Genomic DNA, 12,647 nt, shown 5'->3' on the forward strand with positions numbered 1-12,647 from the left:
TTAGACAGAGTAATGGGAGCTCTGGTAGTGTAGTACCTAAGGCATTTGACTGCTAACCAGAAAGCTGGCGGTTCAAACCCAACAGCCACTCCTCGGAAGGAAGGTTGGGCACTCTACTTCCGTGTTGATACCCAAGGAGGGGTCACTATGAGTCAGGTCCAACTCGACAGCACATAACAACAACAACAACAACAGACAGAGTGATTGAGCAGTCACCGTGTGTTTGCAGAGCAAGTCTGCGGGCCTGTCTGCTCCGCCTCAAGCGGCTTGTCACACGATTTCTCCGAAACAAACAGAGTGGCTTCTCTGAGGGAAATTTTGGTGGATGAATGTCCTTTTTTGTGTGCTTTCTCATCTTTCTGGCTGTGTGGCAAGGCAGCACACCATCCCCTGGGAAGGCACTTGCCCCAAACTCTTAGATGTGGCTGGGGCAGCCTGCGGAAGGCCTCGTGCTCAGAGACACCAAAACTGCTTCCCCACACAGCTGACTGGGCACGGACTGGTTTCTGGGGCAAAAGCAGCCACACTGTGGTCTGGGGGAGGGACGGTTTGATGACATGGCAGGCCATATCTCCAACGATGCTGGGCTTTTGGTCCAGCTCTGTCTGGGGCAGGGGCCTGGCCTTTGCTGACCCACGGGTCCTTGCATAGGTGTGACGGCTCTTGCATGGAAGTGAGGTCCTGGCAGGACAGGAGGACACAGGCCAGAGGGCTTCCTAATGTCCTCCCATCCAAGAAGAGCCCCGGCGACCCTCGTGGTGACCCTCCAGGCTCCCTGAGCAGGGCAGACTCTGCAGGGTCTGGGGACCAGATGAGTGTGACACAGGCCCTGCCCAGGAGGGGCCCGCAGCCCTAGTGCTCACAGGCCCTGTCCTGGAAGACAGAGCTGGGCCCAAACCCCCGTGGTCACCAGCCTCGGGCTCCCACTTCCTCTCCCTGGGCTCTAGAAGGAGCTGTGGGCTTTCCGTGCCGCAGGGCTTTTCTGGGGGGAGATTGAGGAAATGGAGGGGTTGGCGGGCCTAAGTCACGTGGATGAGTCCTGAATTGCAGTCTTGTCCTTTGGTGTCCCCTCACCCCAGCCACCCACTGCCATTGAAATAGTCAAATCTGTCCTCCCACCTGACCACCAGGCCCGTCCCTGCACAGCTGCTCTTAGCTCCTGGGGCTTTGCATACACCCGTCCGGCGCAAAACGGTGAGCACACTCGGCTGCTAACCAAAGGGTGGGGGTTTGAGTCCATTCAGAGGCACCTCATAAGAAAGGCCTGAAAAATCACCTATCGGATACCCTACTTCTGAAATCAATAACCAATAACCTCCTTCCGGGGAGTGGCTGGTGGGTTTGAACCGCCAGCTTTCTGGTTAGCAGTCAAGTGCCTTAGGTACTACATTACCAGAGCTCCCATTGTTGTTGTTGTTGTTATGTGCCGTCGAGTCAAACCTGACTCATAGCAACCCCTCCTTGGGTTTCCGAGGCAGTGTCACTACAGAAGTAGGATTGCCCAACCTTCCTTCTGAGGAGTGGCTGGTGGATTTGAACCGCCAGCCGTCTGGTTAGCAGGCAAGTCCCATTACTCCACCTAATAATGAAAAAAAAAACACCAAAACTCTGCTGTCGAGTCAATTCCAATAACCAAATCACCTACTTCTGAAAAATCACCCATTGGATACCCTGTGGAGCACAGTGTCCTACTGGGACACACATGGCATGGCCAGGAGTCAGGCTCGACTCCACAGCAACTGGTGGAGCTCAAGTTGAGGCCTCAGCCAGTGTCTACTTGCTCCCAAGGAGGAAGCTTGGGCCGCTCAGCCCAGACGGGATGAGGTCTGAGCACCCTGGGGCCGTGTGGTCCTGTTCTCATGGCTATTTCTAGAGCAGAAGAGTAAGGCCTTGCAGCTTCCTCCTGCAACCCTGGGGCCCTTTGAAAGCAGGGTTTTAAGAGGCCCCAATGCCCACAGCTTCACCACCCAGGAAGACCACGGCACCGCCTCTGGTCCCTGTACGCTCTCTCGGCTGACTCCCAGAGAGACTGGGGCACAACTTGCCCTTCTGAAAGGGACGAAAGCCCAGCTCTCTTTGCCCACCCCTGCCCTGCGACCGTGTCACCAGACAGCTGCAGGAACGGCATCTTTGCCTCCTGAATCCACGGCACCAGGCCACGGAGTGGATGGGGCTGTTGAGGCTTCCCCCTGTCCACAGGGAAGAGAGAAGACCAAGGATGGGGCACTTTGTTCTTCATGAATAAAATGTGTCTGATTGAAAGGACCGGCTTTAACTTTTGGTTCGTTTTGAGCATGTCCTTCTGCCTTTTTGGAGGTGACGGGTCCTCTCTTTCATGACCCGGAGGTGGCAACTTCACTGTCATCTATGTAGCTAGTTCCTCATTTTTCCATCTCGTTAATTGGCAACACGATGGGATGGCAGCCCTCTTGGGACCGCAGGTTTTGGAACGTTTGGTCCATGATATCCCACAAGCCATGGTGGGCTGGAATAGCCCAGTGACCATGAAGATGGCATGGGCCTGAACCGCATTTTGTTCTGTGGTATGTGAGGTGCCCATGAGTCGGAGCTGACTCCGTGGCAACAAACAGCAACATGGTGCCAGCCGGTCCAGCAGGGAGAGGGGCTTCACCTGCAGAGGCGGGCGAGGGCCTGGCCAAGGGCCTGAGCCTCCCTGGTGAAGAGCTGTGAGCCCTGGGGCTTGGACCTAAAGGGGTCTTGTGGGTAGCAGGTTGAGAAGTTAAGGCTTGGACACGCTCCCTAGGGTACAGACACTACACTCCTCGGTGGCTCCGAGCCTAACTCTGTGCAGAGGACCAGGCCCAGGTCCCAGTGTGGCACTCAGCCAGCATGGCAGCCATGACAAATGCCTCAACCTCTCTGAGCTCTCCTCGTGGACGGAGTGAGAAGGAGACTAAAGGTTCCTCCAGGGTCTCTCCCAGGAGTCTCTGGTGGCACTAACTGTTAACGAGCTAAACTACGAACCGAAAGGTTACAAGCTCCAGTTCTTCTGGCAGTCTCTCGGAGGAGAGGCCTGGTTACCTGCTTCTGGAAACACCGTGGAGCCCAGCTCTGCTCCCACCCCCCTGGGGCGGCCACAAGCTGGTTTGGATGAAGGCCCCTCCCAGCTCTGGCTCTGGCTCACCACGATCCTAGATGCTAAGATACTCGCAGTTTGCAGTCAGAGAAGCCCAAGTGCCACCTGTGAAGTCTGAGTGCACCTGGGGCACCACGTCAGAGGGTCACTGTGACGACCCACAAGATGGAGAGGCCCATTGCACCAGGCAGCAGAGAGATCCCCGTGGCCCTGGTGGGTTTAGACTCAGTGCGTGAGATGCTGAAGAAGTCCTCTCCACCCTTTTTAATGCCCGTTAAGGTGCCCCAAGGAGGCAGTGCCTGCTGGGGAAGTCCGAATGGCCTGCATCCCTTCCCTGGGCGTGACAGTGGGGGTGCAGGAAGCTGGCCTTTGGAGGTGGCGCTCTTGAGTGAGTCAGGACACAGGATGATTCCGACAGCTGCAAGGCTGGGTCGTTTTCTATATACTCCCAAGTGACCCTTGTAAAAACTCCAGCTTCCCTTGTGTCCACCCTAAACCCACAGACACATGCAGCTTGACTGAGGCCACAACTGGGTGGTGGGTGGGACAGTCTGGTGGTTTCCACTGCAGCCTCTGGAGGCAGGTGGCCTTGGCTTTGACTGTCTCAAGCCACTGAACCGTCTGAGCCTCAGCTGCCCCACCTGCACAGTGGGGGTAACCCTAGGCCCTGCACCACAGGGGGCTCTGAGGGTTAAATAACTGGTGGGCAAACACTTAGCATAGCAGGTCCGGGCATGGTAAGTGCCTCAAACAAGCCTGTGTACAGAGATCAGCTTCTCTCTGGCCTGCGCCCAGCACTTCTCTGCAAGCCCAGCCATGCTCTGAGAGGGTCAGGTGGACACACTCTCCCCAGTGGCTGAGTGGGGGCCCTCAGACCACAGGGCTGCAGAGACGACAGCCTCACCTTGAAACCAGACAAGAGGGGTGTTTCAAAAAGGAACTTGCAGAAAGGGGCTAGTGCCTTGGTGGTTAACACAGCCAGTGAATTCAGGAACATTCCGGAGCAATGGAGAGGGGAGCTGGCCTGATGGCGAGAGGGAGGCCAAAGAACGCTGAGAGGAACGAGGATAAATGGCGTGAGGAGACCTGCTTGAACTCAGAGACAGGACTTCCTCTGCTCTCAGCCAAAGACCAGTCCTTCCTCAATGTACCCACCTCACATCCGTGGCTTCCCAACAACAGCTTCCCCAGGGCCCGAAGCCTGGGCCCAGGAAGCACCCCTGAGGCCACACTTGTCCAGCACCAGGTCTGGGCATCTTTGACCAGCACTGGGCAGAGCCAGCTGACTACTTCTGAACACTCCCACCCCACTGCGCCCTGAGCTTCTGCCCCTCATCCTGGCCCCTGGCAGGCCCAGGATACCCCCAGCACCACAGCTCAGGGTCATCTGGGCTATGGGACCAGTTCCCATGGTGGCTGTGGGGCAAACCTGCCCTGACCGGGCTCCCTCAAGCCTCAAGTCCACAGCCCAGCAGGCCAGAGCGGGGCCCCGGCTGGACCCGCCACAAACTTAGGGCCTGTGTCACTCCATCCAGTGACAGGAAAACAAGCTGCCCAGTGCCAGGCCCCTTGCCAAGCCTGAAGCTGGGCCTCCCCCTCCACAACGGGCTGCGTCTGCATGGATGGGACGACGTGTACTTACAGCACGCAGAGGGCATAGGCCCGGGAGATGGACTCACTGGCACGCACAAGGAAGCTCCCGTCCTTGCCCGTCCTGGAGAGCAGTTCCTCTGCCTTGGAGCGCGTGATGTTGCCATGGTTCCAGCAGGGAACCATGGTGGGCGGGGGCCTGCTTGGTGGGCCAGCAGCCACCCCCAGGACCCACACGCCACCGAGGGGCAGCTTAGGGCCCCTGTGCTCTGACCTGCCGTCTGTCCCCTCTCTGTTGCCTCGGCGGCTGCCACCAGCTCACTGGCTGACTTCCTGTTTCAGAGCCCAGTGAGGGAAAGGAAACTGAGCTTCAGAGAACTTCCTCATTGCAGAAACCAAGGGGGGGGGAGGCGGAGAGCAGAGGCCCTGTCCACCACCTTCCCTCCCTGACAACTGCACCGCATCCTTCCCTCCCTCTCCCGTCCTGCCCTTTCTCTTTCCTGTCAACGGGTCTCAGCCTTCAGTGAAAGTCCTGCCTGGTAGAATTATCAGCTCTCTTGGAGTTCAGGGTTCAGGAGTAGCTTCTGAAGATGTGTGGCCAGCAGGCTTGGATGGGCCAAAGCCTTGTGTGGTGCCCCCGGCGATGGCTGTGCCCTGATCAACTTGTCTCATTTCTCTACCCTGTGTCCAACATGCCCGAGGAACAGGGCTTACCGGACAGAGGCTTTCAACTGGGGCTATCGCACCCCCAGAACAGAGCAACATCAAGGGATATAGTTGAACCTGTGCCCCCACACTGGACACTCAAACATCCAGACACCATACTGCCCTAGGTGCCTGGACAATCTAGGCCACCATCACCTGTGGCATCAGAGAGCCCAGGTCATGGCTTTAGGACACTGGTCCATTCACTGAGAGGCTAGGAGGTACAGAGGAACACAACAGGTCAACTGCTCTCCATGGGTAGTGCCTTCCCAACCCTTGCCCCTCAAGTCATCTTAGTGTATAGACGGGGGAGCCCTGGCGGCCATAGAGGTGGTTGTTCAGGGCACAAATGCAGGCTTGTTTTCACCTCTGACCTCACCAGGACACTCGGGAACAAAGCTCCAAGAGGAAGCCCACATGTCCCTACAGGGCAAGCCGGCCACCTGGCCAAAGGTTGCATTCACCCCTGACTCAGCAGAATTGGGGTTGACCAGTCACACCCAGCCTCCTCTGTTGGGCATGGCTACGGGATTGACCAGTTGGACTGGGTCAGCTCTGGGCATGGCTTCAGAGTTGACCAGTTGGACTGGGCCTCCCCTGCTGGGCATGGTTTCAGGGTTGACCAATCAGACTGGGCCTCCTCCATTGGGGATTGCTATGGGGTTGACCAGTGGGACCAGTCCTCCTCTTCTGGGCACAGCCTCAGGGTTGACCAGTAGGACCAAGCCTTCCCCTCTGGGCATGGCTCTGGGGCTGACCAGTCAGACTGGGCCTCTTCTGCTGGGCACAGCTCCAGAGAGGCTGCCTTGTAGGAACACCATCTGCATCAGCAATTTCCAAGGGTTCTAAAATGAGCCCTTAGACTCCAGCCCTGGTGTCCTCAGTCTTCATCCTGGACCTGTCCAGGGTGAAGGGATAAGTGCGAATCTACAGCACAAATAGCAGCCCCCAATCCCCTCAGGACGTGGCATCAGAGCCCCTCTAGGGCCCCTGTCAGACGGGTCTCCTCAAATCCATCTCCCCCATATCCCAGCTGAGGACCTGGGCAAGTTTCTCATCTCTCTGCCTCAGTTTGCTCTTCTGTAATGTGGGGAAAGTGGTGCCTGAAGGAGTCCATGTGTGAGGGTATGAGCTGGTCTGGTGGGGTCCCAAGTCCATGTGTGAGGGTATGAGCTGGTCTGGTGGGGTCCCAAGTCCATGTGTGAGGGTGTGAGCTGGTCTGGTGGGGTCTGGAGGGAGCCCCCGCCCTCCTGGCCTTCACAGTACCATGTAGGTGAGTTCACGTGCTGGGGTCTCAGAGACATGAGCAAAACAAAGTGCAGGGAGAGCAGGGCCCTGTTGCTCAGGGCGGAGGGAGGGGGTCAACCCTGGCCTGGCCCTCCCTCCCCTCCCCAGCAAGGGGTGTCAGGGTGGGGGTGTCTGTGGGTGGTCCAGATGGAGGGAAGCAATTAGCTCAGATCCGAGGCTCGGACATCGTGCCCAGATCGAAGCCTCCTTCCTGAAGGGCGGCCCAGGGGTCAAAGTGGGCCAAGGTTCTGGGCTTCCCCTGCAGCACAGGGCTGGCTCGACCCAGGCAATGCTTCCTGGTTCTGGCCCCAAGGCCAAGCCTGACATCACCAATTCAGGCCTCGCTGGGCTCCAGATGCAGGACGTCTGGCAACTCAGCCCCAGTGACTCTTCTCAGCCCCGCCTCCTCGAAGCCAAGTTCCACCCCAAGCTGCTCCCAGCTCCCTCCCTCTTCCCACTGAACCCTGGGATGAGGTACCTAAAACCTTCAGCAAATCCTGAAGTGGAAGAAGTTATGTGAAAAGCTACATCCTGTGTGATTCCGACAGTATGACATCCCGGGAAAGGCAAAGCCATGGAGACAGTAAAGAGTCAGTGGTGGCCGGAGGTGGTGGTGGGGTGAACCACGGGGGCTGGGGTGATGGTGGTGGTGAACCGTGGGCTTAGGGCATTTTCAGGGCAGGGACTCTTCTGCCTGATGCTGCAACGACAGAAACATGGCATCACGCATTCGTCAAACCCATGGAACCCTACACCCAGGGAATAAACTAAGTCAATGCAGATTCTGGAAACCATAAACTAGGAATGCTGGTAAATTATAAAGTATCAATGCTGGCTCATCATTTGCAACAAATGTACCACAGGAAGCACCAGGTTAGCATAGGGGAAGCAGTGCCTGCCGTACGTGCCTGGTGTGTGTGTGCACATGCACGTGTGTGCACGTGTGCATGCATGTGGGTGCCTGCATGTGCGTGTGGTATATTTGTGTGTGTTTGTGCATGTGGGTGGTGTGTATGTGTGTGCATGCATCTGCAGTGTGCATGTGTGCTTTGTGCGCAGTGTTTGTGTGTGTGTGTGGTATGTGTGTGTGCCTGGGTATGTGGTGTGTGTGTGAGCATGGGTGAGTGTGTGCAGTGCATGTGCATACATGCACATGTGCGGTGTGTGTGGATGCATGCACATGTGTGGTGTGTGTGTGCACACCTATATGGTGTGTGCGTGTGCAGTGTATGCATGCATGTGCATGCGTGTATGTCCGTGTGAAGTCTTTACTTTCTATGCAATTTTTCTGTAAACTTGAAACAGCTCTACAAACTATATTAATTATAAAAAAATACAATCAACATTAATTTTTTAAGTAAAATCCTAGAAGCTTCAGTGAGTCCTTCCTGAGGAGCCCTCTGCTTAGGCCTCTGCTGGCCAACGGCTTCCCAAAGCCAGCTCTGCCTGAGCGTCCTGACTCCCCGCAGCACTGGGAGGGAGGCGGCCTCTCACTGCCTCAGGCCCACCTCCCAGAGGCGCTGTCAACTGCACCTCACCCCTAGCCTGTCTTACCCGCTGACCGCCACCTTGCTCCAGTCCCAATCCTGGCTCGTTTGTTCCTTCATCGACCATCTCTAGAGACTGTTCAATTTTTAAATACCCCAGCCCCAGGCCCTAGCTCCCGCTGCCTTCTCTCTCACCTCTAGTCCCACCGTCCCTGCCTTTTGACTCCTGTGAGATTTCCCTCTGTCCGAGGGCTGCCGTGGCCGAGGATCACACCTGGATGGGTTAAAACTAGACATTTTCCCTCCCCCAGTTCTAGATGCCTGACGTCTAAAATCAAGGTGTTGGCAGGGCTAGGAGGTCTCCAAAGGCTTTGGGGAGAATTCTTTCTGGCCTCTCCGGGCTGCTGGTGGCTGCCAGCGATCCCTGGCCTTCCTCAGTGTGTATGCATCACTCCCATCTCTGCCTCCACCCGGTGTTCTCCCAGAGTGCGCTGTGTGTGTCTGAGTTTCCCTCTTGGTGACGTGAATCGTTGGACTGTCGGTTGGGAATCTGATAGAGTAGGACCTAGAACAAACTGCTTGCCCAGCGTCCTCTCTTGAACTCCCGAGGCCACGAGCCTTGCATCTCTTCATTATGATTTCTTTCCGGGATGGCCTCCCACCTGCCTTCCACACGCCACCACCAGTGGAGCGGAGAGGCGAGGGCTGTGGACAAGCTGGAAGAGCAGACTCCTCCTCCAAGAGTGTCCATGTGGCGTCTGGTGCGACTTAAGACCAACCCGGAGAGCGTGAGGTAAGGTCACCACATGGGTGGGAGGTGGGTGGGATGTTGGGTGTAGAGCAGTGGTTGTGAAAGTCGTGGGAGGACACAGATGCCTGGTACCAGGCTGGCAGCCTCCGTAGGGGGTGGCATGACTGGCAGGATGCTGTTGATGGAGGTGAGGTGCACAGGAAGGGACACCTACCGCCCCCTGCTGTCCTCGGTGTGGTAGGCCACAGGCAGCATTGTGGTGGGAACCCTGCTGGTGAGAGTGACTGCTGGGCCCCTCCAGGGCTCAAGGTCAAGGACTGGCACCAGACCCAAGCCCAGCACTCTTCTTGTGCCCATCATGAGTTCCCACAATCAGTGTGACAGTACTATTCCAGCAGCTCAGTTTTGTGTGTCCCATAAAACAAAACAAAACAAAACAAAACAAAAAACCCACTGGTCAGAAGGAATGGCCTTCTCCCCAGGCCACCCTTGGGAGCCACACCCAGCCAGGGGCCCCAGAATGGCCCCACAGGTATGAGTCCCAGGCCTCCTTGGGCCATCTGGTCAACCCCTCTTGTGCAGCAGAAGGTGGGAAGGCACTTGAGGGGGAGAAATGGGGACCAGGCTTGTGTGCTCCCAGGGGCACTGCCAGTCTGGGCCAGTTCCGGGCACTTGTGGGGGGGCTTGGAAAAGTCTGTGGATCCCTGAACCCAGATAGAGGCCTCGCTTGCCCTCGTCTGCGGGCTGCACTGATCTAGAATCATCCAAATGTGGTTCTCTTCTCTCCTGCCTGGGCCTGAGCAAAGGCCCCAGGGACTGGCCTCCAGCTCTGCAGTTCTTCCACCTCCTGCCCCTCCTCTGTCCCCAGAGTCCCCCAAGCTCACTCTTAGCAGGCAGGCCCCACCTTCTCCTTCCCAAGGGAAGAACAGCTATCAGGCAGGGACGCTTCCGCCCCCACCTGGCAGTGCCTCCGCCCTGCACCCATTCTTGTCCTTCATCTGCGCCCCAGCCCAGGCCCACCTCCCTGCACCCACGTCGCCACACGCGGCCGCTCTCATCTGCATTTCCCATGGCACACAAGCAAAGTGCTCTCTCTCCATCTGAGTAAAATGTCTTCCTTCCTCCTGCCACCTCCTGATTGCTGGTCCTTCCTGCTGAGTCCTCTTCTGGAGACAGTCACTCACAGGCATTGTCTCGGCTCCGTCAGCTCCTGTTCCTCCTTGAATGTGTGGCCCTCTCGTTTCCAGCTCACCTCCCACTGGCCTCTGCTCCCCCAGTGTGAAAGGCAGTGGGTGTTTCTCAAGATTTACTGCGCCTGATCTCTTCAAAGTTTTCAGCAATTCTCTCTCTCTCTGTGTGTGTGTGAGAGAGAGAGAGAGAGAGAGAGAATACACACACCAATACAGCTTCCACAGTCACAGTTCAATGACCTTGAGGACATTTTTCATGTTGTGCCACCATTCCCAACTTATCTCCCAAAATATTCCACTGACATTACTGTAAAGGGAACTCTGGGGACATGGAGGTTAAAGCACTCAGCTTTGAAAAGGTTGACGGCTTGAAGCCACCAGCCGCTCTCTGGGAAAAGATGAGGCAGTCTGCTTCTGTAAAGATTTACAGCCTTGGAAATCCAATGGGGGTCACTATGAGTTGGCTATTGATGAGATGGCAGTGGGTTTTTTATATCTTTATAGAATATCTTTTTTGCTGACCCTCCACTTTACCAACCATGATATCTTTCTCCAGGGAATGGTCCCTTCTGACAACATGGCCAAAGTAGGTGAGACGAAGTCTGGCCATTCTCACTTCCAAGGAGCATTCTGGCTGCATTTTCCAGGACAGATCTGTTAGTTCTTCTGGCATCCATGGTACTTTCAGTATTCTTCCCCAACAGCACAACTGAAAAGTATCAAGCCTTCTTCCATCTTCCTTATTCATTGGCCAGCTCTCACATGCGTATGAGGCTACTGACAATACCGTGGTTTGGGTCAAGCGCACCTTAGCCTTCAGAGAGACATCTTTGCTCCTCAGCACTTCAAAGGGGGCTTTTGCAGCAGATTTGGCCAGGGCAATACAACTTCTGATTTCTTGACTGCTGCTTCCATGGGTTGCTGATTGTGGATCCAAGTAAAACGAAACCTCTGACAACTTCTATCTTTTCTCCATTTATCACGATGTTGCCTCCTGAGATTTACCCAGATGGAAACCTTCCTGTGCCCACCAAGGTCTCTCTTAATTTCCAGTTGGTTTTCAACCACTTTGCCTGCAACACTTATTGCAAAAATTGTCCACTCCTCTCAGACAAGTGGCACTTCCATCCCCTTAAAATGGCCTAAACTTTGACTCTACGGAGGAGATAGAAACCATTTGATGCAGACACCTTCAACGTCTTCTTGTCCCATCAGTATTTCCCTGCCTCTTCATTCTCTCCAACTTTGCTCTCCCATCAGTTAATGAAGGAGCCCTGTCTTTGCCCCACATCTCAGGCGGAGAGGTGAGTTTGAATCCACGGCACCCTCACCTCGCCCAGAGCTTCGCTCCCGAGCCATACATCAGACTCTGAGCTGCACACAAGCAGGGAAGCCGGGCTGCCGCTGATCCTCAGCGTCCCAGAACCTTAGCTTGCATCTCTGTGAAAGAAAGTACTATAGTGAAACGTGTGAAAGCTGAACCGGTATAAGACGGAAACCTGTCAGAAAAGGAAAATGCAAATATTTTCTATTAATAGAGAATGATAAACCAAAAGCCAAGCTCACAGTCGTCAAGCCAATTCTGACTCACAGCGACCCCCACTGGGTTTCCAGGGCTGTAAATCTTTATGGAAGCAGACTGCCTCATCTTTCTTCTGTGGAACAGCTGGGGGGCTCAGAGCAGCTATGGGGTTCAGGGCACTGATCTTTTGATTAGCAGCCCAATGGTTTAGCCACTACACAGCCAGAGCTCCCCAACAGTGAATGATAGAAGAGGTGGAAAGACTGCACCCTGTCGAAGATGGAAAACTTGTGAACCCAAAAAATCAAGGCAGGCCTGTTGAGTTCCCGCTGTGTGGGTCTGGCAAATTTTCTGCTTTTGACCCATGGCAAATGGGGTCTCACAAGTTTTCCACCTTTGGCAGGGTGCAGTCTTTCCACTTTTCTATTGCTCTTTTTAGTGGATAATATTTGCATTGTCCTTCTCTGACAGGTTTCTGCCTTAAGCAGGTTCTAGCTTTCACAGGTTTGACTGTAGTTCCGAGTGTCTATGAGGAATAGGTGACATTATGAAACATACCCAACAGCAGGTAGGTGTGCATGACCAGGCGGGTCTCTGAGGTAGCCCCGTGATAAAGGGGTGGAGGACAGGGCTTCCGTGGACTGTGGGGAAGGCTGTCATCAGTGATTTCACCAACGGTCTCACAAACTTTTTTGAAAGAGGACAGGATTCTATAAAATCACTCCACACCTGCTACTAAAAATAACCTAAATGGGTCAGCTTATGAGCATTGTGATTCCCCGGCCACCAGGGAGTGCTACAAACTCCCAGTTGCACCCATGACTCAGAGTCCAAGTGTCACTCTCCACTGCACTTTACCACCAGCCAAGAGAGGCTGGCATTCATATTCTCATAGTAACACCAGCAACGGGAGTAGAGAGGCCTTCCTAAGGAGTCCAAGGACCCGTGCGGTCCATAATCGTCCTCCAGGATGTTTGTGAATCTGAAGGGGTGGCAGTGAACAGCTGTCCCCCTTCAC

At 55.2% G+C, this 12,647-nt stretch overlaps 1 protein-coding gene across 1 annotated transcript in view; it reads right to left on the minus strand.

Annotated features, from left to right (window-relative positions):
• INPP5D (inositol polyphosphate-5-phosphatase D) overlaps positions 1–4,873 on the minus strand; it is a 177,235-nt gene extending 172,362 nt beyond the window's left edge. Inside the window, exon 1 of the mRNA XM_007943766.1 lies at positions 4,740–4,873. Within this exon, the coding sequence (XP_007941957.1) occupies positions 4,740–4,873 (134 nt within the window). The remainder of the gene's footprint in view (positions 1–4,739) is intronic.
• Between the last annotated feature and the right edge of the window lie 7,774 nt (positions 4,874–12,647).

This window comes from Orycteropus afer, unplaced genomic scaffold (assembly GCF_000298275.1).
Source record: "Orycteropus afer afer isolate SDZICR_OR568_19922 unplaced genomic scaffold, OryAfe1.0 scaffold00006, whole genome shotgun sequence".
Lineage (NCBI taxonomy): Eukaryota > Metazoa > Chordata > Mammalia > Tubulidentata > Orycteropodidae > Orycteropus > Orycteropus afer.